A 24,528-nucleotide genomic window follows, 5' to 3' on the forward strand; every position below is an offset into this window, starting at 1 on the left:
GTGTGTGTGTGTGTGTGTGTGTGTGTGTGTGTGTGAGTGTGTGTGTGAGAGAGAGAGAGAGAGAGAGAGAGAGAGAGAGAGAGAGAGAGAGAGAGAGAGAGAAAGTGCGAGAAAGAGAGAAAGGGGGTAAGAAGAGATAAGTAGGGAGAGAGGGAGAAAGAGGGGGAGAGCAGAGGTAAAATAGTTTAGAGATGAAAGGGTTTAGGTCATCTGTACAGAAAACAATGTGGTTAACCTCAAAATCTGACCAGTGACCCTCCTAATGATTCCAGATAGTGGTTAACTGCATTACCTGGCACATTATTGCATCCGGTAATGTCCCTCCTCTTTCATATCAATCTAACGAAGGCAGTTACTAAGTTAATTGCAGGTTAGCTCATTTCTAACTGGAAAAAATGGGAAAAAAACTTGGAGAATCAAATTGTATTCGTCACGTACATGGTCTACATCAGGTATAAAATAAGCACCGAAATGCTTACTTTCTAGCTCCCTCAACAGTGCAGTATAATATCAAGAAATGTATTTCCAACCCCTTCTTCCCATGTTGCTATTTTTTACAACCAAGAAACAGGAATGTAAGAAAACGTGTTTGATGGGCTTCAGCATTCCAATCAGTATCAGGGCATATACTTTGTGTTGTGAAGCGGATATTGCATCATGTTCAGTCCTCCACATTATCATACTCTACATGCATTCTTTTGTTACGACATCTCCTACTGCTTGATTAGATCTGATTGGTTTAGTTAATCAAATATAAGTTTGTCTTTATAACTGCTATTGGGTGGGGGTTGGGGAGATTTGAGACTTGCACTTAGGAGCGAAATACGTTTTTAATTGTATGAAGTGTATTACAGTTATTTCCTTTGATGTTGCTGTAACTTTTATCCTGAGACTTTGAGAATTTCAGTTTAAGTGGATAGGAAAGACCCCAACTCAGAAAAGGCATCAAGGCCCCATGATAAACAAATGTTCATGTTGACAAAACAAGGTTTCAAACTCACCCTCTGACCAATCCTATCCTCGTCAGTCCTCTAAACTTTAATATGGTTTTGGAGGGCCTTGGTGTGCCTCTACGTCATTGGCTCACCGTCTCACCCTGAGTTAAAAATGGAAGCACAAGCACTCTCAGTAGTGTAAACATTTACACTAAACAGCCAATCACATTCCCTAGCGCTGCCTTTTTCTCCCTCGGGCTCTTACCATCAGCGGATGGCCTAGTCAACTGTTTACATAGAGTGGGCCAATCAGGTTACAGATCTGTTACTCTAGTCTAGGCCCACCTTTCTAGCATGACGATATCAGAGAGAAACTATAAAGTGCTCTGACTGCTCTAGAGGGAGGTAGATTAACTTGCTTGCTATAGTCAGGACTATATTCAGTGTTTCCCCACAGAATCATGAGAGAGTGTGTTGTATCAGAAAGGGACATGGCGTGTACAGACTGTATGAATGCATCGGATTTCTCTATTGATACAAAAGGAATCAAGTAAGTTATATAATGATTAATGTTTGTATTATTAATGCTGGTTGTTATGACATTGTTCAGCAATGATAGCAGTCACATTATCCTAACAGAAATTACTGAATTTTTCAGGAAAAGAAATTGGAGGACAAGGATACGCTATCTTTTGAAGATCACCTCTTCTTTTTCTTCTTCAAAATGCATGGCAGGAAGATCTTACAGGTGAGGCTCAGGGATTTGAATTATGTACTATTATGGAAGTAAAGTAAGGACTATGATAAGGCTCTATATTCTGATTATGATCCAACTTAATATGTATCACTATTAGCAGTATTTACTACTACTACTGTATGCTTCTTGTACATGTTGCTCGGATATGACTGTTCTCTTCTTCCTCAGGCCAACAGTGGAGGAAGTCAACCAATGGGCACAGTCACTTGACAAACTCCTGAGTCACAAATGTAAGTGCCACCCCCTGAGTGTTATAGCTCATATGATAGCAGCATGATTGTATGAAACTGGCACAAAGGTCATTGGGTAACAATTTATACAAATTAAGTGAGTCAACTTGAAGTGAAGTACAGTTGTAACTAAACTGTACCTCTGATTGGTTGATATTTGACCCTTGACCTCAACTTAGCTTGACTGCTTCTTCCACTGCTTGCTTTGTTCTGTTCTCTCTCCCTCATTCCTTCCTCGTTCTGTCCTGCAGATGGAAAGGCAGCGTTTCGGATATTCCTAAAGTCAGAGTTCTGTGATGAGAACATAGAGTTCTGGACGGCCTGTGAGGAGTTCAGGACCATGACGTCTCTAGGGAAACTATCGTCGAGGGCCAGAACCATCTATGAAGAGTTCATCCAGTGTGATGCTCCTAAAGAGGTGAGATTACCTTTCACTACTGTTATTTGTTGTTTTTTCCCAAATCACATTTATCTAATGCCATTATGTGATCATTCTGATTGTACAAAGACTTACTGTGGTTCTTGTCTCTATGTTTGGCTGCAGATCAACCTGGACTACCAGACGAAGGATGCTATCATCCAGAGCCTGCGTCTGCCCAGCCTGACGTGTTTCCTGTCGGCCCAGAAGAAGGTGTTTAACCTGATGGAGAACAACTCGTACCCTCGCTTCATCCACTCTGAGCTCTACAAGGAACTGTGTGCCGTCGCCAGGGGAGAGGGGAAATATCTTTAAGATTACTACTCGCAAGGATTGACTATGTAGTCAAGCATTACATGAAGTTACATGGAATGTAAAACCATTTCACATTTGAGCCATGTGGCCATTGGCAATGCTGTAGCGCACTATTTATAAACAGTACTGTAGTGTAGGAAGTACAGCGAATAACTAGCTGTAAATGGCTTAGCCTTTACACTTGAGAAATGTTCATTCAACTGTGCATCCTTGGTTTTGCAGAGTCAGCCAAAACAACACCAGGACCTTTGTGCACATGATTATGCAGATCAGATGTAAAGTTGTTTTGTTATTGGCTCAAAATGGAATTGCTTATCCAGTTGTTTTTGAATGCACTTTAGTCAGTTTCACCAAACACCAGTACCGGTAAATAACTGGCTACTAACTATTTGCAATTGATTGTATACGATGTGCGCAAGTACTTTCTGGGACCAGTCATATAGGTTTACATTGGCAACTGTTTCGCTGGAGAGGCGAATGGAGGTGAATGTTTTGCATTGCATAGAGGTGTTTACACTAAACATTGTAGCGGAAATGGTTTTAACCATTCCAATGAGTTCCGTTCATCGTGGGTGCAGCTGGACTGCAACACTATTGTTTTTCCTTATTTATCGTTTGTTAAATACAGACATGTCAAATAAAATAATGTTGAATTCAGAAACAATGTATTTTCTAGTTACTGGGCCCTGAAGGTTTTAACACAGTGTTAGTAATGATAAAAAAAGACCACAGATCCAACTGAAATAACAAACCATAATTTCAATATGACAGCGAATGACTGTCCATGACATGATAAACTATACAAATCAAATGTATTAATATAGCCGTTCTTACATTAGCTGATATATCAAAGTGCTGTACAGAAACCCAGCCTAAAACCCCAAACAGCAAGCAATGCAGGTGTAGAAGCACGTTATACCTTACAACTTCCCAACAGTAGGCCTACCTTGAGGCAGCTGAGGAATGGAATGTTTTGGTGTAAAGAGACTACATATGAGGTCTCCCCAGTCTTCTCCCTTCCAGGCCTAATATTTACTCAACAAACTCAAACATCCAAGACATAAATACCTGCATCAGATCAATTCTCTTTCTTACAACTCCTGCATGAAATCCATCTACTGTACTCTACCAGTAAAATAATGTCTGCAGAATGCGTAATTCTGCTTCCATCGGAACAGTGTGTTCCCGCAGCGGGATAGGGAGGTTCCAGTAAGAATTGTTCTGTGGTCCACATGCAAACGAGAACATCATGACTGACGTAAGGTACTGTATCTCCGTACCGCTGAGGATGTGCAGACTTTGTGTCACTTTCCTGACATGACAGAGCGCTGTTAGTAAGGATGTGCATGAGCTCATAGTAAAAGCTGACACTGAACAGACAGCCAGACACCTCTCCTCTCTGACAGCTGGCCTGTAGTACTAGGACCCATGGCTTGTGTTGATATTTCACAGGCCTAATATAGGACAATTTCTCTCCAAACACATCTCAACCCAAACAGCTCAAAAATAACTCCATACACTCTAACATGAAGGCATAATAAGACATCCATCTAACACATTAGTCCAAACAGACCAGAAACAACTGAATATGTTTCTTAGCAACGGGCTAATAGTTATGCAAAAGGGCAGTTTTTCCCCCCACTAAACATCCAGTCAAAACTGTGCAAGAACTATCGTGGTGGATACTAATACACCACCACGAGAATCAGAAAACATATCCTTGCATGTCTTTCTCCCTCTGAGTTTGTGCTTAAGCTATATATGGACTCACCCATATCAGGACAACAGAGTACTACAATGTATTCTCTAACTGTGCAGAGATGTCAGTGACATAGCACTTAACACCTTAAAATAACATATTAAAGCTCAGTTGGTATGTATTCCAAACATACACTATCTATTCATGACACATGCACGTGGCCTAAATTTCAGGAAGTAAGTGTTCCTTCTTTTCTTTCGGGTGGATTGCAAAAACTTGTTTTATATGCTCCTACAGTGGAACTGGGCAGGCCTTCAAATAGCAGATTCTGCTGCTTAGGTTCTTGTATACACAGAAAGGATACACATAGAAGAGGGTAACTTGTAAACGTCAGCCTAAGTACAGTAAATTCAAACCCAGAAAGGCATGAGTAAAGCATCAGGCACATAATTTCTTAATTATTAGTACACATGGAGCCATAAGATTGAAGAGGTTTCATGCTTGAAAAGGACTCCCAAGTTTCTTACAGGTTTCTTACAGGTTGGCAACTTGAGAACAGGATCTACAGCACCCAACTAAAAGGAAACAAATAAATGTTCTAATCGTATCTATTGCAGAAAAACATCATTCCTCATAAGCACACTTTAAATCATATATAAATGCATGTTCATTGGCAGAACTTTAGTGTACTTTAATGCTGTACGCTACAGATCAGGCATACAAAAACCAACCGAGTATTAGAAAATGAAATACAAATTTGGTCACACAACATGGCTATCAGTGAAAAACAGGGGAAGGAGAGCGTCTGGCTGTCTGCAAGTCATGGCCCTATGCAAGGCACAATCTGCAGAAGGTAAAAGGAGGAAATGACTGTTTGATGCAGTTAGCTATAGTCTGCCAGTGTTGTGGACATGGCGGACTACAACTAGCCAACTCTGCGTCAGAATTCTGCGTCATTGTGTCAACCTAACGTCATATGGTCAAAACTCACTGCGCCAGCTAAGAGGTTCAGTAATGGTCTCTAAGGTGAAACATGACTAATGTCCTGATCTAAAGAATTACCTGATTTGGTGTGCTTATTTTAGACTGAGTGGCACTTATCAAAAGGCAGTTGGATGTGACACTGTTGCTTGTGTACAGTCAATTATTGATAGGTGCAATACAGAGTTGCCTGTATATTTGTGACATCGTAGGCGGCTCTTAGTGATTAGACACAGGTTGACATTTGTCATGAGTCATGTCTGAGTGATTGTTTTAGATAGACCAGCTGCAAAATTAAAATTGGCTATAATATAAACATTTCATGAAAACAAGAAAAATAGCTTTTTGGTCTTAATTTAAGGTCAGGGTTAGGAGTGTAGTTAAGGTTAGGATTCAAATCTGATTTTATGACTGTGCCAGCTAGTGTCCACTGCAGAGCTGCCTCCAGAACAAGATTCATGACGAAAAATGCTAACCTGCTGATAAGGCCAGCAGCATCAAGGAATTTGGGGATCATGGGATAGAACATGATCTGTGACATGAATGACTATTTATGGGTACTAATAATGATGGGAGTTGAATACTATTAAACCTGCAAACTTACTTGCATACACACACAAACTTGAAGATGCGGGCCTACACTATGACAGAATGCAATTAACAATCAAACTACAACACATTTTATTATGAAAATAAGACAGGCTCATTTAAACATCTTTCCAGACATACATTACAGCTTAGCGGTAAACGTGGGTGGGAGTCAACAGAGTTCTTGTCTATCCCACTGCCCGTGTGCTCATGTCTGTGGGGGGTGGGTGTCACATGAATACGACGACTGATGAGTGTGAGTGTTAGTGCTGAGCGAGTTGTGCTTTTTGAGGTCGGTTCGGTTTTTATTTGATTACTTTATTATCTTTTATTCCTTAGTCGTCATCTCATCTCTGCTCAGGCAGTAGCAGTCTGAAGCAGCCAGTAACGTTATCTATGTGCTCCCTATAATGTACTGTCTTTAGTCATCATATTTAGCTAGCCTGCCTAAGTAGCCTATGATGCAGAGCTGTCTGATGAAATAATTTGACTAGTTCTTCAAAGTAGATAAGGCATACTTTCACAAACTGTCTCTATCCCTCTTGTCATTGTGGGTCTGTGTGTATCAGACCAGCGTTCCACATAGTTCTTGACTTGATTTCTGCGTTGGGCTCACAAAAAACTAAATGGAATTAAAGTAATTAAACTGAAGTCGTCGATTAGTTGTTTTATAACCCCCACCCTCACTCAGCACTAGTGACTGTGTTCACTTGGCTTCCTGGACTTTTTTGGCACTCTGCTTCTCCTTTGCCTGTGGAGATGACATACATTAGTTAGTGCCAGTGAGCAGCTGTCTGTGAGAGGTAAATATCACCCTCTAGTGGATATAAGTTATATAACACTATACTTCAAAACAGTTAAAAAAAAGACTAAAACGTTTGCCATATATTGCATGTACCTTGTAGAGAACCTTCAACTACCATCATACAACAAAATTATATACACAAAATTCAAGTTTCTGCATCGGCTAAAGAGATCTCACCTTTTCCACCAAAGGTATCAACTGCTGGTATTCTGCCAGTGTCTTCAGTAGTTCCATGATGAAGGGTAGGTAGTTATGCTTTCGTCGGATGTTTTCGATCTATAATAAAGTAAAAATAATGATATTTAAGGCAAACATTAAAATGTGTAATAACCCCACTAAATGCCCACATTGTTTTTGTTGGCTAAATGCCCATACCATTGTATTTGTCGGCTATTTGACCCATGGTCAGTGAACACACCTTGTATCGTTTGAGTTTCTGATTCTCCTCATCAATCAGCAGCTGATACTTGGCAATTTCTGATTGGATCGAGCTGAGGAGGGTGCTGCTCTGGTCTGTGTCCATTGGCTCTTCCTGGAAAAAAAGGGTGAGACAGTGTTTCCATTCGGTCAAATGTCCAACCAGATTTATATTTTCCGGACAGATGTGAGACTTCCCAGCCATAACAAATAGAAAACCATTTGAATGCCATCACATGTATGGTAATGCTTTTTAGGAGTGCCCACTTGTCAATATCCTATTTCCATGTCAATTTATCTTTCCAAATGTCTGTGCCTCCATGCTTGATACAGTAGCTAGTTGACAAGCTAGCTTGATTTGTACAGTTGTCATTTTTAAGATTGCTGCTCGACCAGGCATTCGATTAAAGAGAAGGAAAGCAAAAATCACTTTGTCTTAATACTCCTCGGTGTAAATGTCTGTAAGGGGGATTAATCTAGCAAACTAGCTAAACATTTCTCCTCTGCCTGCATACAGCAGTGCCTGACTCACTGGTGATGGGAAACTTTGCGTGATAGTACCATGATACAATTTTTTAAGTTTGTTAGCGAGAGTGCAAATTCAAGACAGGCAGAGTAGATAATGATACGATTGAAATACAACCTGACCCAAACTCCATGCATAGCAATGTGATTTATAGAGGATTTTATTTTTATCAGGATATTTTCTGCCGGATTGCAATGTTTTTATTTTTTGGTTATTTATTCATTTTATCTGCCAAAAGTCGGCAATTACCGGCTAATGGAAAATGCTGGAATGAGACCAACGTTACTTACTGCAGTTAGACTACATCTTTCTTTCATCATTAGCAGCAATTTTAAAGGACTTGATAAATGGCCCTGGAGGGCTGGTAATAGAAAATTCCTGGCCTGAAGGCTGCCCCATGGGCATCATGGGTAGCAGTGACACCACTTACAGTACCTCTGCAAGCTGGATCTGCAGCTCCGCTATCTTCCTCTCATAAATCATCTTCCTGTCTGACACGATGGCCATCAGGTTGAAGCGGATCTCTCCCTCACTGTACCTGATAAGAGTGACGGAAGATGCACGAGCAAGCATAAACACAAACAGCATCAATATGACGCACTATTCAACAATGGTCAAAATGTAATGGATCCAAAATATTTACTTCTGTATTCTTTTCTCAATCACTGGCCGAACTGCGTTGATCCAATCGTCCTGGTTACATACACCTGAAACACAAAACAAGAGGGGGTGAAACTATAAATAACGTTATAAAAAAATATATACATTTCATGGTAGAGCAGTGATTGACTAGACACATGCAAGCATGTATCCTACTTTCCCACAGTCATACAACCAAAGAGAAAATCTATAAATCAATGGCCAACAAGCATATAGTGTAGAATAGGGTTTGTCTGGTTCAAGACATCACTACCCACACTCCTAATTCACTAGAAAAAATGCTGAATCGCCATCCAAAAGAATCTGAAAGGGCAGCTTATTTCAAATTCAGTTCTCACTATTACTTGTAAAATGATGTAGGACAATAAAACAACTTTCTCTCTCTATACATCTAAATACACTGAGTATACCAAACATTAGGAACACCTTCCTAAAATGGAGTCGTCGTCCCCCGCCACCCTTAGAACGGACTCAATTCATCGGGGCTTGGAATCTACAAGGTGTCGAAAGCGTTCCACAGGGATGCTCACCCATGTTGACTCCAAAGCATCCCACTATTGTGTCAAGTTAGCTGGATGTCTTTTGGGTGGTGGACCATTCTTGATTCACACAGGAAACTGTTGAGTATGAAAAACCCAATGATCAATAAAGGATCATAGTTTTCACCTGGTCAGTCTGTCATGGAAAGAGGTGTTCTTAATGTTTTGTATACTCAGTGTATATGACCCGTATGTGCATACCGAGGTCGATGGGCCCTTCACGCAGTCCGTCCAGCTCATAGAGCCTGCCATTGACAGGGACATAACTCACAAAGTGGAATGCTTCCTCATCCTTCGCTGAAGACTTTGCGTCAAACTCAAACATCTGCTGTCTGAAAACAAAGAAACAATAAAATAAGAAATTGACAGTTATATCTCATTAGCAGAGCAACTAACATCGTATTAAAACCAAAGCCTTTTTTCTCCCAAACTCTGTCTATTGAAAAACTACATGCAAACAAAATGGCAGGTTGTCTGCTTACAGCCAACCCTTCGATTTGTCTTGTGATGTCTGCGGTGAGACAATCATTCTCGGAAATCAAAAGAGTCAACTCACCTGGCAAAGCCATTGTGAACTTGTCGAATAACTTCAGAGTTGCTGAGAGCCAGACCTTTCATCTTTATAGAAGAGAATATCATCAATGTGTGGGTGTTATGCAAATCTCAAGGACAAAACACTGACTGACAATAAAGAAAGAACAGCCTGCACAAAGTAAACGCTAACCAGAATCAGGCACAACTTACAGCAGCATCGAAGCTGAGTGAGAATTCTCTGAACTCTGTGAGTGTCTCTCCCAGCAGCATGTCAGAGTGAGTGCAGTTCAGCAGCACACTCACAATGGCCTGGGTAGCACATGCGTTATTTATCACCTGAAACAACACACATTAGACATATGAGATCCTGCCAGATGCTCTTAGTGAGTGAGTTTTTATTTTTTTTATTAACTTGGCAATACAGTGAAAAACAAATTCTTATTTACAATGATGGCCCACCCCGGCCAAACCCTCCCCTAACCGGACGACTCTGGGCCAATTGTGGGACTATGGGACTCCCGGTCACGGCGGGTTGTGATACAGCCTAGGATCGAACCCGGGTCTGTAGTGACGCCTCTAGCGCTGCGATGCAGTGCCTTAGACCACCGCACCACTCAGGATCCCAAATGCAGTCAATACATTGAACACAGTTACTGCAAGTAGACTCTTCTTCAAAATAGCTGCTATCAGCAGAATCAGTGCCAGGAAGAAAGTGACTTCTGAAAACACTTCTGAGGACTTTGAATATGTGCAAACTCTGCAATACATACAATGAATATATAATTTCCCCCTAGTCAAAGATGTCTAACCAAACCATGTACCTGCTTGGCAAAGAAGATGTTGTCAAGTCTTGAATCCTGAACGATAGATCCTGCTGGTGCCTCACCTGGCTGCCACTTGAACAGGAAGATCAACCCATGAACTGGTCTGGAGAAAGAAAGAGAAGCCTAGTAACGTAAACTCACCCCATTCCGTACAAATGTGCGCAACCGTAACATTCAAACGAGGCTACAAAGAAAACTAATGGGACTGTAGCGACTGTGTTGACGTCAAAATCGTGGGTGTGAACTAGGTTTCTATTCAAGCGTTGATCGACATGGTAATGGCTCTATAGTATTGGAGAAAAGTTTAAAAAACTGACCCTCCGTTACATCTTGACGTGTCATGTCGTAACGCATAAAGCAAATATTTCTGTCTTACAATCTCTCTCCACCAGGTGTAGCACTTCTATCATCGTTTAAAAACAAGAAATGGACAGTGACGGGGGTAAGGGGGGGGACACCTAGTCATTTTTTGTCATCATCATTGCATGCGATCATCATTCTCAAAGCCGCTGTTAACTTCTAAGATCACTTTAGCACTGCCCTAAAAACCTGATTCAAATTCGACACAAACATTCAAATAGGTATGTAATGACACATTATATAAACTCTTTATAGTGTTTTATTAATTACGTTTTAGAGGCAATAAGGTGATAAGTTGGAAAGATCTGGTGAAAAAAAAGAAGCTATTTTCCAACACAACATCTCTCCTTCTCACTATCACGCATTAGTTTCGCTTCCCCAACCCGCCATTTTTAAAAAGACCCGACGGGGCTCATTGCCTGCTTGAATTATGCAGAAACAGGCAGCGTTTAGGTCATGTAATTGATTCTGTTGGAAAGGAGAGAAATTGTGCTTTACAATGGTATTGACATTACAGTTGATCTGGAAGTATTGCGTTTTTGGGGCCTAAAATAAGGCAAATTGTACGGACCAAGGCGATGTACGAGTTTACGTTAGCTTACACTTTTGTACATTGCGCTGTAACTTATTATTCGACCTAATTTTAGCGCCCAAAAAACGGAATACTTCCAGGTCAACTGTAATTTGACAAAACGCACAATTTCTCGCCTTTCCAGCAAAATCAATGACGAAACCGTCATGCTGCCATTCTCTGCATGATTGAAGGCGGTCTTCTGATTATAATCGAAGAGAATTCTCTTGGTAGATAATGCAGTCTACATTTGATTGTGAGGAATTCTAAATCAGGTGAACAGAAGGATTTGAGTTCCTGTATGTTTCTTTCATCGCACCATGTCACGTTAGTCATAAGGCATACGCCCCCGCCCCTCTTTTTACCAGAAAGATGTTTTTTCCTGTCTGCGCGATGCGTGGAGAAACCTGTTGGCTGCACCGCTTCGGATAGCGTCTCTCCAGTAAGCCACGTTTCCGTGAAGCAAAGAACGTTACAGTCTCTGATGTCCCTCTGGAATGCTACCCTTGCTCGGATTTCATCAACCTTGTTGTCAAGAGACTGGACATTGGCAAGAAGAATGCTAGGGAGTGGTGTGCGCTGTGCCCGTCTCCGGAGTCTGACCAGAAGACCGCCTCGTTTCCCTCTCTTTCGGAGTCGTTTTTTTGGGTCGCTGCATAGGATCCACTCCGTTGTCCTGTTTGTAAGGCAGAACACAGGATCCGCGTCGCGAAAAACATATTCTTGGTCGTACTGATGGTGAGTTGATGCTGATCTTATATTCAGTAGTTCTTCTCGACTGTATGTAATGAAACCTAAGATGACCTGGGGTACTAATGTAAGAAATAACACGTAAAAAAACAAAAAACTGCATAGTTTCCTAGGAACGCGAAGCGAGGCGGCCATCTCTGTCGGCGCCGGAAGTAATAACATTTAAACGTGTTAACCCTCACAAGGCTGCAGGCCCAGATGGCATCCCCAGCCGCGCCCTCAGAGCATGCGCAGACCAGCTGGCCGGTGTGTTTACGGACATATTCAATCAATCCCTATACCAGTCTGCTGTTCCCACATGCTTCAAGAGGGCCACCATTGTTCCTGTTCCCAAGAAAGCTAAGGTAACTGAGCTAAATGACTACCGCCCCGTAGCACTCACATCCGTCATCATGAAGTGCTTTGAGAGACTAGTCAAGGACCATATCACCTCCACCCTACCTGACACCCTAGACCCACTCCAATTTGCTTACCGCCCAAATAGGTCCACAGACGATGCAATCTCAACCACACTGCACACTGCCCTAACCCATCTGGACAAGAGGAATACCTATGTGAGAATGCTGTTCATCGACTACAGCTCGGCATTCAACACCATAGTACCCTCCAAGCTCGTCATCAAGCTCGAGACCCTGGGTCTCGACCCCGCCCTGTGCAACTGGGTACTGGACTTCCTGACGGGCCGCCCCCAGGTGGTGAGGGTAGGCAACAACATCTCCTCCCCGCTGATCCTCAACACTGGGGCCCCACAAGGTTGCGTTCTGAGCCCTCTCCTGTACTCCCTGTTCACCCACGACTGCGTGGCCACGCACGCCTCCAACTCAATCATCAAGTTTGCGGACGACACAACAGTGGTAGGCTTGATTACCAACAACGATGAGACGGCCTACAGGGAGGAGGTGAGGGCCCTCGGAGTGTGGTGTCAGGAAAACAACCTCACACTCAACGTCAACAAAACTAAGGAGATGATTGTGGACTTCAGGAAACAGCAGAGGGAACACCCCCCTATCCACATCGATGGAACAGTAGTGGAGAGGGTAGCAAGTTTTAAGTTCCTCGGCATACACATCACAGACAAACTGAATTGGTCCACTCACACAGACAGCATCGTGAAGAAGGCGCAGCAGCGCCTCTTCAACCTCAGGAGGCTGAAGAAATTCGGCTTGTCACCAAAAGCACTCACAAACTTCTACAGATGCACAATCGAGAGCATCCTGGCGGGCTGTATCACCGCCTGGTATGGCAACTGCACCGCCCTCAACCGTAAGGCTCTCCAGAGGGTAGTGAGGTCTGCACAACGCATCACCGGGGGCAAACTACCTGCCCTCCAGGACACCTACACCACCCGATGTCACAGGAAGGCCATAAAGATCATCAAGGACATCAACCACCCGAGCCACTGCCTGTTCACCCCGCTATCATCCAGAAGGCGAGGTCAGTACAGGTGCATCAAAGCTGGGACCGAGAGACTGAAAAACAGCTTCTATCTCAAGGCCATCAGACTGTTAAACAGCCACCACTAACACTGAGTGGCTGCTGCCAACACACTGACACTGACTCAACTCCAGCCACTTTAATAATGGGAATTGATGGGAAATGATGTAAATATATCACTAGCCACTTTAAACAATGCTACCTTATATAAATGTTACTTACCCTACATTATTCATCTCATATGCATACGTATATACTGTACTCTATATCATCGACGGTATCCTTATGTAATACATGTATCACTAGCCACTTTATACTATACTATGCCACTTTGTTTACATACTCATCTCATTTGTACATACTGTACCCGATACCATCTACTGTATCTTGCCTATGCTGCTCTGTACCATCACTCATTCATATATCCTTATGTACATATTCTTTATCCCCTTACACTGTGTACAAGACAGTAGTTTTGGAATTGTTAGTTAGATTACTTGTTATTACTGCATTGTCGGAACTAGAAGCACAAGCATTTCGCTACACTCGCATTAACATCTGCTAACCATGTGTATGTGACAAATAAAATTTGATTTGATTTGATTTGAAGAAAGCAATGAGCTCCGTCGATCTTTTTAAATATGGCGGGTAGGGAAGTGAAACCTACTGCGTGATAGTGAGAAGGAGAGATGTTGTGTGGGAAAATTGCTTTTTTTCACTCGATCTTTCCAACTTATCACCTTATTGCCTCTAAAATGTAAATAAAACAATATAAAGAATATATATAGTGTGTCATTACATACCAATTTGCAGGTTTTTAGGGCGGTGCTAAAGTTATCTTCAGAAGTAAACAGCAGCTGTCGCGGCTTTTTAGAGTCATGATGGCTTGCAGTGATGACGCAGAAATACATTCCGTTGTACTAGGTATCCCCGTATCCACTGTCCCTTTCTTGTTTGTAATCTGCACGACACAGAATGAGTTGCATTAAACGTGATGTACGTTACGTCACGACAGGTCACAATTTAACGTACAGCGTCAGAGGGGTCCGTTTTTTAAACTTTTCTCCAATACTATCGGGCTATTACCATGTCAATCAACGCATGAATTAGAAGCGTAGTTCACACCCCAGATTCTGATGCCAGCAGTCCCAATAGTTTTCACTGGAGCCTCGTTTGAATGGGTTGCGCAAATGTGTACGGAATGGGATTAGTCAACACAGCGATATTATGCATTTGTGAAGTGTTTCGAAACAGAGATTAGGGCATGGCTTACTTCAGGTTTTCAAAGTTCTCTGGTTCCATACTCCATATTTCTTCAACCTGAGCTCCTTTACAACCTGGGTTAGTAGAAAGGGGAAATATGGGTTAGTTACTGTGATAATTTAAAGCAATAGCTAACTAACTATATGGATAGAGGACAGGACACTAGCTATTCAATTTAACTAGTCTAGCCATTTGAATTCGCAGAGGATTGCATCAACTATGACCAGTTTATCTAACTAGTTAGGCCTTCTTAATGTGTACAATATTCAACTGGAATAGCACGCAGTAAAAAATGTGTCAGTTTTTAAAGGAATTTCAGTAGTCAGCTAGCTAACCCAGATACAGTGGGTGTCATGCTAATGCTATTTCATCATGCTTAGTTAGCTACCACGCTGGAATAAATGACGCCACCTAGTTAGCACGTTAGATAGCTAGATGGTGTTCAATCTGATTACAAAAATAGTTATGTTTATGAAATTTGCTGCACTGCAAACTAACACTACGGTCACAAAGGATGTGCGTAGCCAAGGCTACTTAATTAGCTCAGACTTTGCTATGGTTTGTTGGCAATCTTGCTAGAAAGTACTAGTAGCATGCTAGCATATAGCACACTCACCAAAGCCTTTGATCAATTCTGTGAAAACCCCAGGATCACTTTCCATAAGACACCATTCTCCTGCGCTTCCAGTCATTTTTATTTATTTCAAGAACAACCGTAGGGCAAGTAATTTTATTGCAGTAGACAAGCCTATATCTGTAATAGCTAGTCAAATGAATCGATCCGCTGCGTAAATTGTGTTCAAGCGAAATCTCCCGGCATGTCTTTCAACAGGAATCGTGTGCAAATCGCGCAAGGGGGGGCTGTCTGTGCAAATGATTTGTCATCATAGGCCTACATTTATTTTCTACATACTATTATATATAGTTGTCATTCCATTGGGCATTTCAAATATTGCCACAGCGTTACTAAAAATAACACATTGTAACAAGTAACATTGTTGCTTTTATTATGAAGCGCTACCATAATTTTAACCAGTGTATCATGTTAAACCAGTTAATGTATTTCTTACTTCACAGGCATGCAAATAATTAGGCACAGTCCTCCTTTAAAAGATTGTGGAGGGAGTTTAATGGAATCCTGACCTATTCACCGGACGTGCTACCTGTCCCAGACATGCTGTTTTCAACTCTAGAGACAGCAGGAGAGATCCTCTTAATGATCGGCTATGAAAAGCCAACTGACATTTACTCCTGAGGTGCTGACTTGCTGCACCCTCGACAACTACTGTGATTATTATTATTTGACCATGCTGGTCATTTATGAACATTTGAACATCTCGGCCATGTTCTGTTATAATCTCCACCCGGCACAGCCAGAAGAGCACTGGCCACCCCTCATAGCCGGGTTCCTCTCTAGATTTTTTCCTAGGTTTTGGCCTTTCTATGGAGTTTTTCCTAGCCACTGTGCTTCTACACCTGCATTGCTTGCTGTTTGGGGTTTTAAACTGGGTTTCTGTACAGCACTTTGAGATATCAGCTGATGTAATAAATTTGATTTGATTTAATTCATTAAAATACTGTACATTCCCTGAATGTAGACGAAGGGTGACGATAACAAGTGATATCACACAAAGTCGAGGAAACATTAAATAAACACAGGATAAATTACAGTGAGAATTAGAACGGTTAGTCATTTGGTGGACTCGAACTGTCCGCTGCCCGAGCCTTCAGTGTTAATTTTCACGCAGCACGGGGCACATTGTTCTATCAGAGGCAGCAGCTTTCCCTTCTGGTGTAGTTCCTTTGTGTCAGAGCCTCCTCCAATGCAGTTTCCATTGATGAAGACCCTCGGAACCTGTAACCACAAGTAACCCCATTAAAAATAACACACTAAATGGTGCTCATTAAACTAGAGCTCAGTTCAGCTGTTCTCTGTGTGCATAATAATAAGAACAATGTCCCTACTGGTCTGGTGCCAGTTGTGTTAACTTAGTGCTATTGCTATCAACAACAAGATAGCAACATACAGTCAGGTCAAATGTCAGACTCACCAGTAGAATCAGCAGATACATACTGTACATCTATGTAGCGTACATATGGCATTTTGGGTAAAAACATGAACAGTCCTCAATCAACAACCTACTTTTCACTTTGAGGTTACAGAGAATGATCTATTATACTAAAGCTAAGGTGGCATATGTGAGATAGAATGTGATATGTAATTCAGCACATAGCAATGTAAAACACCATGGCAAAATTGATTGGAGAATGCAAATTGGTCATGATATAAACATGAGGTTGTTTCATACTGTTCTGGCACCGGTCATCTGCGCCAAGGCCTCTTGTAGTCGTCTTCCATCGTTGTGTTCATCCAGCTCTATCACCTTGTATGTAGCACCAATTTCATTGAATACATTTTTGGCCATTTTGCAATATGGACAAGTGGTCTTGGAAAATATGACAATGCAGTTATGAGACACCACCTCCTGAAGAGAAGAAAATCAATGTCAGACCAAGTCACCAACGCACACAGAATCATGAGATAAAAATTTTAAATCTTACCTGTAGAAACTGACCACATGCTGTTGTGCTTGACAGACCACTTGAGCTGAAGGATGTGAAGTTTCCCATCCTGAAAGGACACACACAGGTTGTTAACTAGCCAACGTTGTCAGTAAATAGATAACTAGCTAGCTAAAGCACCGATACAGACATGCACCAACCCATCAATGAAAATATTGTAGCAATAACCTTAAACATTTCAAGGCGTGTGCAGAAGATATTATCCCCATTATCAGTGATAATAGAACAATCAAACAGGTGAGACTCTGTTTGTATTTTGTGTCCATTCTGATGTCAAATAGCTATCTGTAGCGTTCGCTAGCAACCCGTCGAACATTCACAGCAAGGCACTGGCTGTGTACTAATCTGAAGGATTAGTTTGCGGTGGGATAAGGATTATCGCAACCATCAATTAACGTTAGCTAACGTTACCTATTTTCACGACACTCGTAAACATTAGCATGTTGGTCACATTTGATTCGCTAGCTTTCAAGTTTCGCCGTCAAATATATTACGATAGTTTAAAATGAATAACACATGGCTGCCTACATACATTATATTATACTGACAATATTATTTTATATTGGCATTTCAATGTTAAATAGCAGGGAAAGTGACCTTCGGCAACCGTTCCATACGAATCTGGACAGGAGTCCTCCTCGCGCTAACATCATTAGCAACGAAACCGCAAATAACATAGAATCAAACGGTTGGCCGAGGTAGAACATGCGGCTAATATACACTCAATAGTGTAGAAAAAACATTAGCGTTTCTGTGTGACCACTACCTCCACTTGCTCTGTTTGCGATTTTACAATTGGCCGCACATGCTTACCTTGACTACCGGAAGTACATTATTATACAAGAGGGGTGGATCAAAGATATGTATAACTAACCCAAGAAAGTTCATCTGCGTCAATTACAGTGGGAGGAAATGAAGCGTAGTGGGAAGAACAAGCAAGGAGGTGGGCAAAGCCAAACACAAACGATCGAGATCCTATTGGTGTGTTGTAGCATGTATTTGTATATTTCTGTTAGGGAACGCCTCTGTGAAGTGTGCGTGTGCACAAATTCGATTCGACTTTGCGCTCCTTCTAAAAAAAAAAGCTATTTTTCAACTAACTTTGGCAAACCGTCAAGTCTTTACAAATTAGTGCACTGTTTTCGTTACATATTTTAAGTTTGGGAACAGAAACATTTATTGATATCAGATATCATCGATTACAAAATTATCAGAATGTCGGCCCAGTTTCACCTAGTTCCATCCTCTCCCATTACCTGCACTGAACTTCCTCTCACTACCATATTTGGTGGTGAAAAAACGTAATTTTTCTTCTTCTTCTTTGATATTGGGTTGGCAGATCGCATCCAACTTTTAATGTGCATACACCACCACCTACTGGAGTGTGAGGCCAGTCACGGCCTACCTAAATTAAATTATCCTCATGAGTCCTGTTCCTCTAAGAAAGTTAAACCACTTCCCTCTCCCACTACACTACCCAAACCCCAACCCTGTCCAGCCTTTCTAACATTTTCATGCAATCTCTCCTTAGAGATTAATGGCACCGGATGGGATGCTATTTTGTTAGTTTTTTCGCATGGTTTGTAACTCATTTTGTACACAATGATGCTACTGTCTCATATGACCGAAAAGAGCTTCTTTGACATCAGAACAGCGATTACACACCTCAAACTGGATGAAGATTATTTTCTTTAATGAGTCCAACGCGGAGGATATACTGCTTTGTCGTGACGAGGCCCAAATTCCCGTCATCAGCGTGAAGAAAATTTGGAGAAAGTGGGGGAGGAGGGTACCTTCTAAGAATTCGCTTACGAGTAAGTAAACAACCCTCTGTATTATTGGCCAATGTGCGATCATTGGAAAACAAACTGGACAATCTACAGGTAAGACTATCCTACCAACGGGAATTTAAAAACGGTAATATCTTATGTTTCACCAAGACTTGGCTGAACGACGACACAGATAATATAGAGCTGACAGTGTTTCGGCAGGACAGAGCAGCTATGTCTGGTAAGACGAGAGGCGGGGGTGTGTGTCTATTTGTCAGTAACTGCTGGTGCGCAATGTCTAATATTAAAGAATTTTCGAGGTATTGCTTGCCTGAGGTAGAATGCCTCATGATAGGCTGTAGACCTCACTAGCTAACAAGAGAGTTCTCATCTGTATTATTTGTAGCCATCTATTTACAACCACAAACCGATGCTGGCACTAAGACCACACACAACGAGCTGTATAATGCCATAAGCAAACAAGAAAATGCTCATCCAGAAGTGGTGCTCTTAGTGGCCGGGGACTTGCAGGAAAACTTAGGAACTGATTTAATTTCTACCAGCATGTCACATGTGCAACAGAGGGGAAAAAAACTCTAGACCACCTTTACTTCACACACAGAGACGCATACAAAGTTCTCCCTCACCCTCCATTTGTCAAATCTGACCATGATGACTCGCTCAATACGGAAGTGGTCAGATGACGTGGATGCTACGATAGAGGACTGTTTTGCTAGCACAGACTGGAATATGTTGCGGGATTCATCCATAGGCATTGAGGAATATATCACCTCTGTCACCGTCTTCATCAATAAGTGACATTATCCCCGCAGTGACCGTACATACGTACATTTCCCAACCAGAAGCCATGGATTACAGGCAACATCCGCACCAAGATAAAAGCTAGAGCTGCCGCTTTCAAAGAGCGGGAAACTAATCCAGATGCTTATAAGAAATCCTGCTATGCCCTCCGACGAACCATCAAACAGGCGAAGCGTCAATACAGGACTAAGATTGAATCCTACTACATCGGCTCGTACGGTTGTCGGATATGGCAGGGCTTGAAAACTATTACGGACTACAAAGGGAAACCAGCCGCGAGCTGCCCAGTGACACAATCCTACCCCAACCCCTCCTTTTACACTGCTGCTACTCTCTGTTTATCATATATGCATAGTCACTTAGTCATCTACATGTACATACTACCTCAATTGGGCCAACTGACCAGTGCTCCCGCACAGTGGCAAACCGGGCTATCTGCATTGTGTCCCACCCACCACCCGCCAACCCCTCTTTTACGCTACTGCTACTCTCTGTTCATTATATACAGGTATGCATAGTCACTTTAACCATAATCTACATGTACTGTACATACTACCTCAATCAGCCTGACTAACCAGTGTCTGTATGTAGCCTCGCTACTTTTATAGCCTCGCTACTGTATATAGTCTGTCTTTTTACTGTTGTTTTATTTCTTTACCTACCTATTGTTCACCTAATACCTTTTTTGCACTATTGGTTAGAGCCTGTAAGTAAGCATTTCACTGTAAGGTCTGTTGTACTCAGCGCACGTGACAAATAAACTTTGATTTGATTTAAACTGAAATGCCTTTTATGCTCGCTTCAAGGGAAGCTACATTGAAACATGCATGAGAGCACCAGCTATTCCGGACGACTGTGTGATCACGCTCTCCGTACCTGATGTGAGCAAGAACTTTAAACAGGTCAACATTCACAAAGCCGCTGGGCCAGATGGATTACCAGGATGTGTACTCAAAGGATGCACGGACCAACTGGCAAGTGTCTTCACTGACATTTTCAACATCTCCCTGACCGAGTCTATAATAACTACATGTTTCAAACATACCACCATAGTCCCTGTGCCTAAGAAAATGACGTTAACCTGCCTAAATGATTAGGAATCTGTTTCTCAAACTAGACACTCTAATGTACTTGTCTTCTTGCTCAGTTGTGCACCGGGGCCTCCCACTCCTCTCTCTATTCTGGTTAGAGTCAGTTTGAGCTGTTCTGTGAAGGGAGTAGTGCACAGCGTTGTACGAGATCTTCAGTTTATTGGCAATTTCTCACATGGAATAGCCTTCATTTCTCAGAACAAGAATAGACTGACAAGTTTCAGAAGAAAGTTTTTTGTTTCTGGCCATTTTGAGCCTGTACTCAAACCCACAAATGCTGATGCTCCAGATACTCAACTAGTCTAAAGGCCAGTTGTATTGCTTCTTTAATCAGAACAACAGTTTTCAGCTGTGCTAACATAATTGCAAAAGGGTTTTCTAATGATAAATTAGCCTTTTAAAATTATAAACTTGGATTAGCTAACACAACGTGCCATTAGAACACAGGAGTGAAGTTTGCTGATAATGGGCCTCTGTACGCCTATGTAGATATTCCATAAAAAATCTGCTGTTTCCAGCTACAATAGTCATTTACAACATTACCAATGTCTACACTGTATTTCTGATCAATTTGATGTTATTTTAATGGACAAAAAAATTAGCTTTTCTTTCAAAAACAAGGACATTTCTAAGTGACCCCAAACTTTTGTATGGTAGTGTATAAACAGTGTCAGAGGAAGGCCCAAAAAATTGTCAAAGACTCCAGTCACCAAAGTCGTTCGTTCTCTCTGCTTCCGCATTGCAAGCGGTACCCGGAGCGCCAAGTCTAGGACCAAAAGACTCTTTAACATCGATCAAATTACCTGTACATTGACTCGGTACCGGTACTCCCTGTATATTGCCTCGTTATTGTTATGTACATTTCTTGTGTTACTTTTTGATGGATTAGATTTTACTTTAGTTTATTTAGTAAATATTTTATTAACTCTATTTTGTGAACTACATTGTTGGTTAAGGTCTTGTAAGTCTTGTAATTAAGCATGTTGTATTCGGCGCATGTGATAGATAAAATTTGATTTGATTTATCTATGTCATACAGTTCACAAAATATCAACACATGCTCCACTGTTTCCTCCACTAAACACTCATCACACAGATCTCTTTTATGTCTCCCTATCATTCACAACTTGGCATTCAAACCTGTGTGCCCTAACAGGGGTCTACTCCACACAAATTAATCTCTCCTACATCCCATACTCCCTGCCTCATCCTTAACTGACCGGTACACATGATAAAAATGCCTCCCCTTACTACTAGCATCCCACTCCCTTTGCCAAAGATCGAGCCCTTTCGCCTGGATCAAGGACTTGACTTCCCTGTGGCCCAACAGGACCTGAATATCTACCCCCTCTCTTCTCACAGCACTCTTAGCCACCACATCAGCCTTCTCATTACCCTCCACACCCACATTGATGGGAACCTAGCAAAAGCTTACCACCATTCCCATCCCCTCCAATCCTATTAACATCACCATCATCTCCACAAACAAGTTTCCCCTATCCGACCTGCCAGTCTTCACACTACTCAACACTGCAGCTGAATCAGAGCAGATCCCCACTCTGAGTGGTTTGACCTCCTCCAACCATCTAAAACCTATAATCTTTGTCATCAACTCGGGTGCATACAGTGACACATAATCAGTTAACTGCTTAGATACTCTAACATTGAAATCTGGGATATACACCCCTGCCCCCACCCTACCACTAACTGGATCCTTTGAACCATCTGTATACAGTGCATTCTGAAAGTACTCAGACCCCTTCCCCTTTTCCACACTTTGTTACAGCCTTATTCTAAAATGTATTCAATTATTTTTCCCTCATCAATCTACACATAATACCCCATAATGACGGAGTAAAAATGGATTTTTAGAATGTTTTCAGAAATACCTTATTTACATAAGTATGCAGACCCTTTGCAATGAGATTCGAAATTGAGTTCTGGTACATCCTGTTTCCATTGATCATCCTTGAGATTTTTCTACAACTTCATTGAAGTCCACCTGTGGTAAATTCAATTGATTGGACATGACTTGGAAAGGTACACACCTGTCTGTATAACGTCCCACAGTTGACAATACATGTCAGAGCAAAAACCAAGCAATGAGGTTGAAGGAATTGTCCGTAGAGCTTCAGATCTGGGGAAGGGTACCAAAACACAGTGGCCTCCATCATTCTTAAATGAAAGAAGTTTGGAACCACCAATTCTCTTCCTAGAGCTGGCTACCTGGCCAAACTGAGCAATCAGTGAGAATGGCCTTGGTCAGTGACCAAGAACCCGATGGTTCTTAGTCACTGCTTTTTATTTTACTGGGCCGATGGTGATGCATCTGATGGTCAGTCTCAGCGGAGGGAGAGAGCAGCAGACTGAGGCTCCGTCTCTCAACATCCCTTTCCTCCACTGACACTGACCAAAAAGGGACACTGTCTTCCAGCTGATGGCGAAACTCGAGTCGCACCACATTATTTCTGCCTCATGCACAAATTCATTTTGTTTCTCCTTTGGACAGAGAAAGTGAAATATTCCTTGACATTAAAAAAGACCCAAGCCGCTAATATTGTGAATTTTTCAGTACTTAAGTGGCAATTATTTATTTCAGAAGGAGTCAGCAAAACTAGTACTCTGTATGTGCTCTAGGTCATTGGACACCGTTAGACATGCACGTGGTTATTCTTGTAACTGTTATGGCCAACTATGGTTATACCTCTTGGGTTTATTCCAGAACAGGGGTTCCCCTTTCTGTGGAGTCAGCAGGATGACATGTATTGGTTAATCCTGTAGAGTGCCACGATCTGTTGCTATGGTCCAACATGCATGAAACTATTTCTGTGACTCTACAGGTTGCATGTCCTAATATGAAGGCAATATGATAATGGTGGCTAAATGCCAGAGGTGATCCATTAAGAGGAGTTACTATGAGTATGACATAAGGAAGACAAATGTATAAGTAGTTTGTGCCAAGACTGGAAGGGAGTATTCATGATCCAGCTCAGCTTTAATTAATAAAAAGTCTATTTGAACTCACACGCTCCGGTATTTGTGAAATATGATTGACCAAATATGTCTACGACACTAATAATAACAACAACGCAAACCTATAGATACACTTTCCTATTCATTCATTACTGCTGCACTGCTTGTTGTAGCGCTGAGTGGAAATAGGAAGAACGCGCATTTTATGGGTTATAAAAGTGTTGAATACAAAGTGTTAATAGTGCTGAGTAAGAACTTAAACATGAACTCACTCATAAAAACAGCAGCTCTTTGCTGTATTTGTTGACAGTCTCTCTAGTCATGGTTTAAACGTTTAGAAATCTCACAGTATCAATTTTTCTGCAGCATTCTTCTATGCCTGCTACGTTACTGCATGCTCGCTCATCAAAAAGGCTTCTCAGGTTTTACCCCCAAACCATAAGACTCCTGAACAGGTAATCAAAATGGCTACCCGGACTATTTGCATTGTGTGCTGAATTTAAAAAGATTGGAACAACCTTAAACTTGAACCTTTTTACAATGCTGAATTGAATTTCATAGAGAAAACAGAAAGGTCCCACTGGGCACAGACGCCAATTCAACGTCTATTTCACGTTGGTTCGATTGAAATTATGTGAAAACAACGTTGATTCAACCAGTGTGTGCCCAGTGGGGTGTCAATGT

The 24,528-nt window shown here is 41.7% G+C and overlaps 3 protein-coding genes across 9 annotated transcripts; 1 reads left to right on the forward strand and 2 right to left on the reverse strand.

Annotated features, from left to right (window-relative positions):
• The first annotated feature begins 1,342 nt into the window (after positions 1–1,342).
• LOC139410220 (regulator of G-protein signaling 21-like) lies at positions 1,343–3,316 on the forward strand. Its single transcript, XM_071155690.1, has 5 exons — positions 1,343–1,485; positions 1,594–1,683; positions 1,861–1,922; positions 2,174–2,340; positions 2,467–3,316. The coding sequence occupies exons 1-5, from the start codon at positions 1,397–1,399 to the stop codon at positions 2,653–2,655; spliced, it is 597 nt and encodes a 198-aa protein (XP_071011791.1). The 5' UTR covers positions 1,343–1,396; the 3' UTR covers positions 2,656–3,316.
• Positions 3,317–3,394: 78 nt separating this feature from the next.
• On the reverse strand, positions 3,395–15,454 carry LOC139409385 (ubiquitin carboxyl-terminal hydrolase isozyme L5). The gene is made up of 11 exons (XM_071154466.1): positions 15,223–15,454; positions 14,617–14,680; positions 10,226–10,331; positions 9,615–9,740; positions 9,427–9,488; positions 9,072–9,202; positions 8,315–8,378; positions 8,107–8,209; positions 7,147–7,260; positions 6,906–7,004; positions 3,395–6,674 (listed from the first exon to the last, which is right to left on the reverse strand). The coding sequence occupies exons 1-11, from the start codon at positions 15,296–15,298 to the stop codon at positions 6,630–6,632; spliced, it is 990 nt and encodes a 329-aa protein (XP_071010567.1). The 5' UTR covers positions 15,299–15,454; the 3' UTR covers positions 3,395–6,629.
• A 138-nt stretch (positions 15,455–15,592) lies between these two features.
• On the reverse strand, positions 15,593–23,273 carry LOC139409386 (glutaredoxin 2). Of its 7 annotated transcripts, none has more exons than XM_071154471.1 (4): positions 22,920–23,273; positions 17,169–17,238; positions 16,916–17,092; positions 15,593–16,461 (listed from the first exon to the last, which is right to left on the reverse strand). In XM_071154471.1, the coding sequence occupies exons 2-4, from the start codon at positions 17,235–17,237 to the stop codon at positions 16,297–16,299; spliced, it is 411 nt and encodes a 136-aa protein (XP_071010572.1). In that variant the 5' UTR covers position 17,238; positions 22,920–23,273; the 3' UTR covers positions 15,593–16,296. The 7 variants fall into 7 exon arrangements, with proteins under 7 accessions (XP_071010572.1, XP_071010573.1, XP_071010571.1 ...); XM_071154472.1 differs by having other exon boundaries at positions 22,761–23,273; XM_071154470.1 differs by lacking the exon at positions 22,920–23,273 and adding an exon at positions 18,003–18,058.
• Between the last annotated feature and the right edge of the window lie 1,255 nt (positions 23,274–24,528).

The sequence above is a fragment of the Oncorhynchus clarkii genome, chromosome 5, assembly GCF_045791955.1.
Source record: "Oncorhynchus clarkii lewisi isolate Uvic-CL-2024 chromosome 5, UVic_Ocla_1.0, whole genome shotgun sequence".
Lineage (NCBI taxonomy): Eukaryota > Metazoa > Chordata > Actinopteri > Salmoniformes > Salmonidae > Oncorhynchus > Oncorhynchus clarkii.

Coding starts and splice junctions, on each gene's coding strand:
- LOC139410220 (XM_071155690.1), top strand. CDS start 1,397: ATGAGAGAGTGTGTTGTATCAGAAAGGGACATGGCGTGTACAGACTGT. Junction 1,684..1,860: donor ATGGCAGGAAGATCTTACAG/GTGAGGCTCAGG, acceptor CTTCTTCCTCAG/GCCAACAGTGGAGGAAGTCA. Junction 2,341..2,466: donor AGTGTGATGCTCCTAAAGAG/GTGAGATTACCT, acceptor GTTTGGCTGCAG/ATCAACCTGGACTACCAGAC.
- LOC139409386 (XM_071154468.1), bottom strand. CDS start 17,896: ATGTTCTACCTCGGCCAACCGTTTGATTCTATGTTATTTGCGGTTTCG. Junction 17,093..17,168: donor CATGTGGTCAGTTTCTACAG/GTAAGATTTAAA, acceptor TCTTCTCTTCAG/GAGGTGGTGTCTCATAACTG. Junction 16,462..16,915: donor AGATGACCGGTGCCAGAACA/GTATGAAACAAC, acceptor TTGTGGTTACAG/GTTCCGAGGGTCTTCATCAA.
- LOC139409385 (XM_071154466.1), bottom strand. CDS start 15,298: ATGACTGGAAGCGCAGGAGAATGGTGTCTTATGGAAAGTGATCCTGGG. Junction 9,489..9,614: donor CACTCAGCTTCGATGCTGCT/GTAAGTTGTGCC, acceptor TCTTCTATAAAG/ATGAAAGGTCTGGCTCTCAG. Junction 8,210..8,314: donor ATTGAGAAAAGAATACAGAA/GTAAATATTTTG, acceptor CACTCTTATCAG/GTACAGTGAGGGAGAGATCC.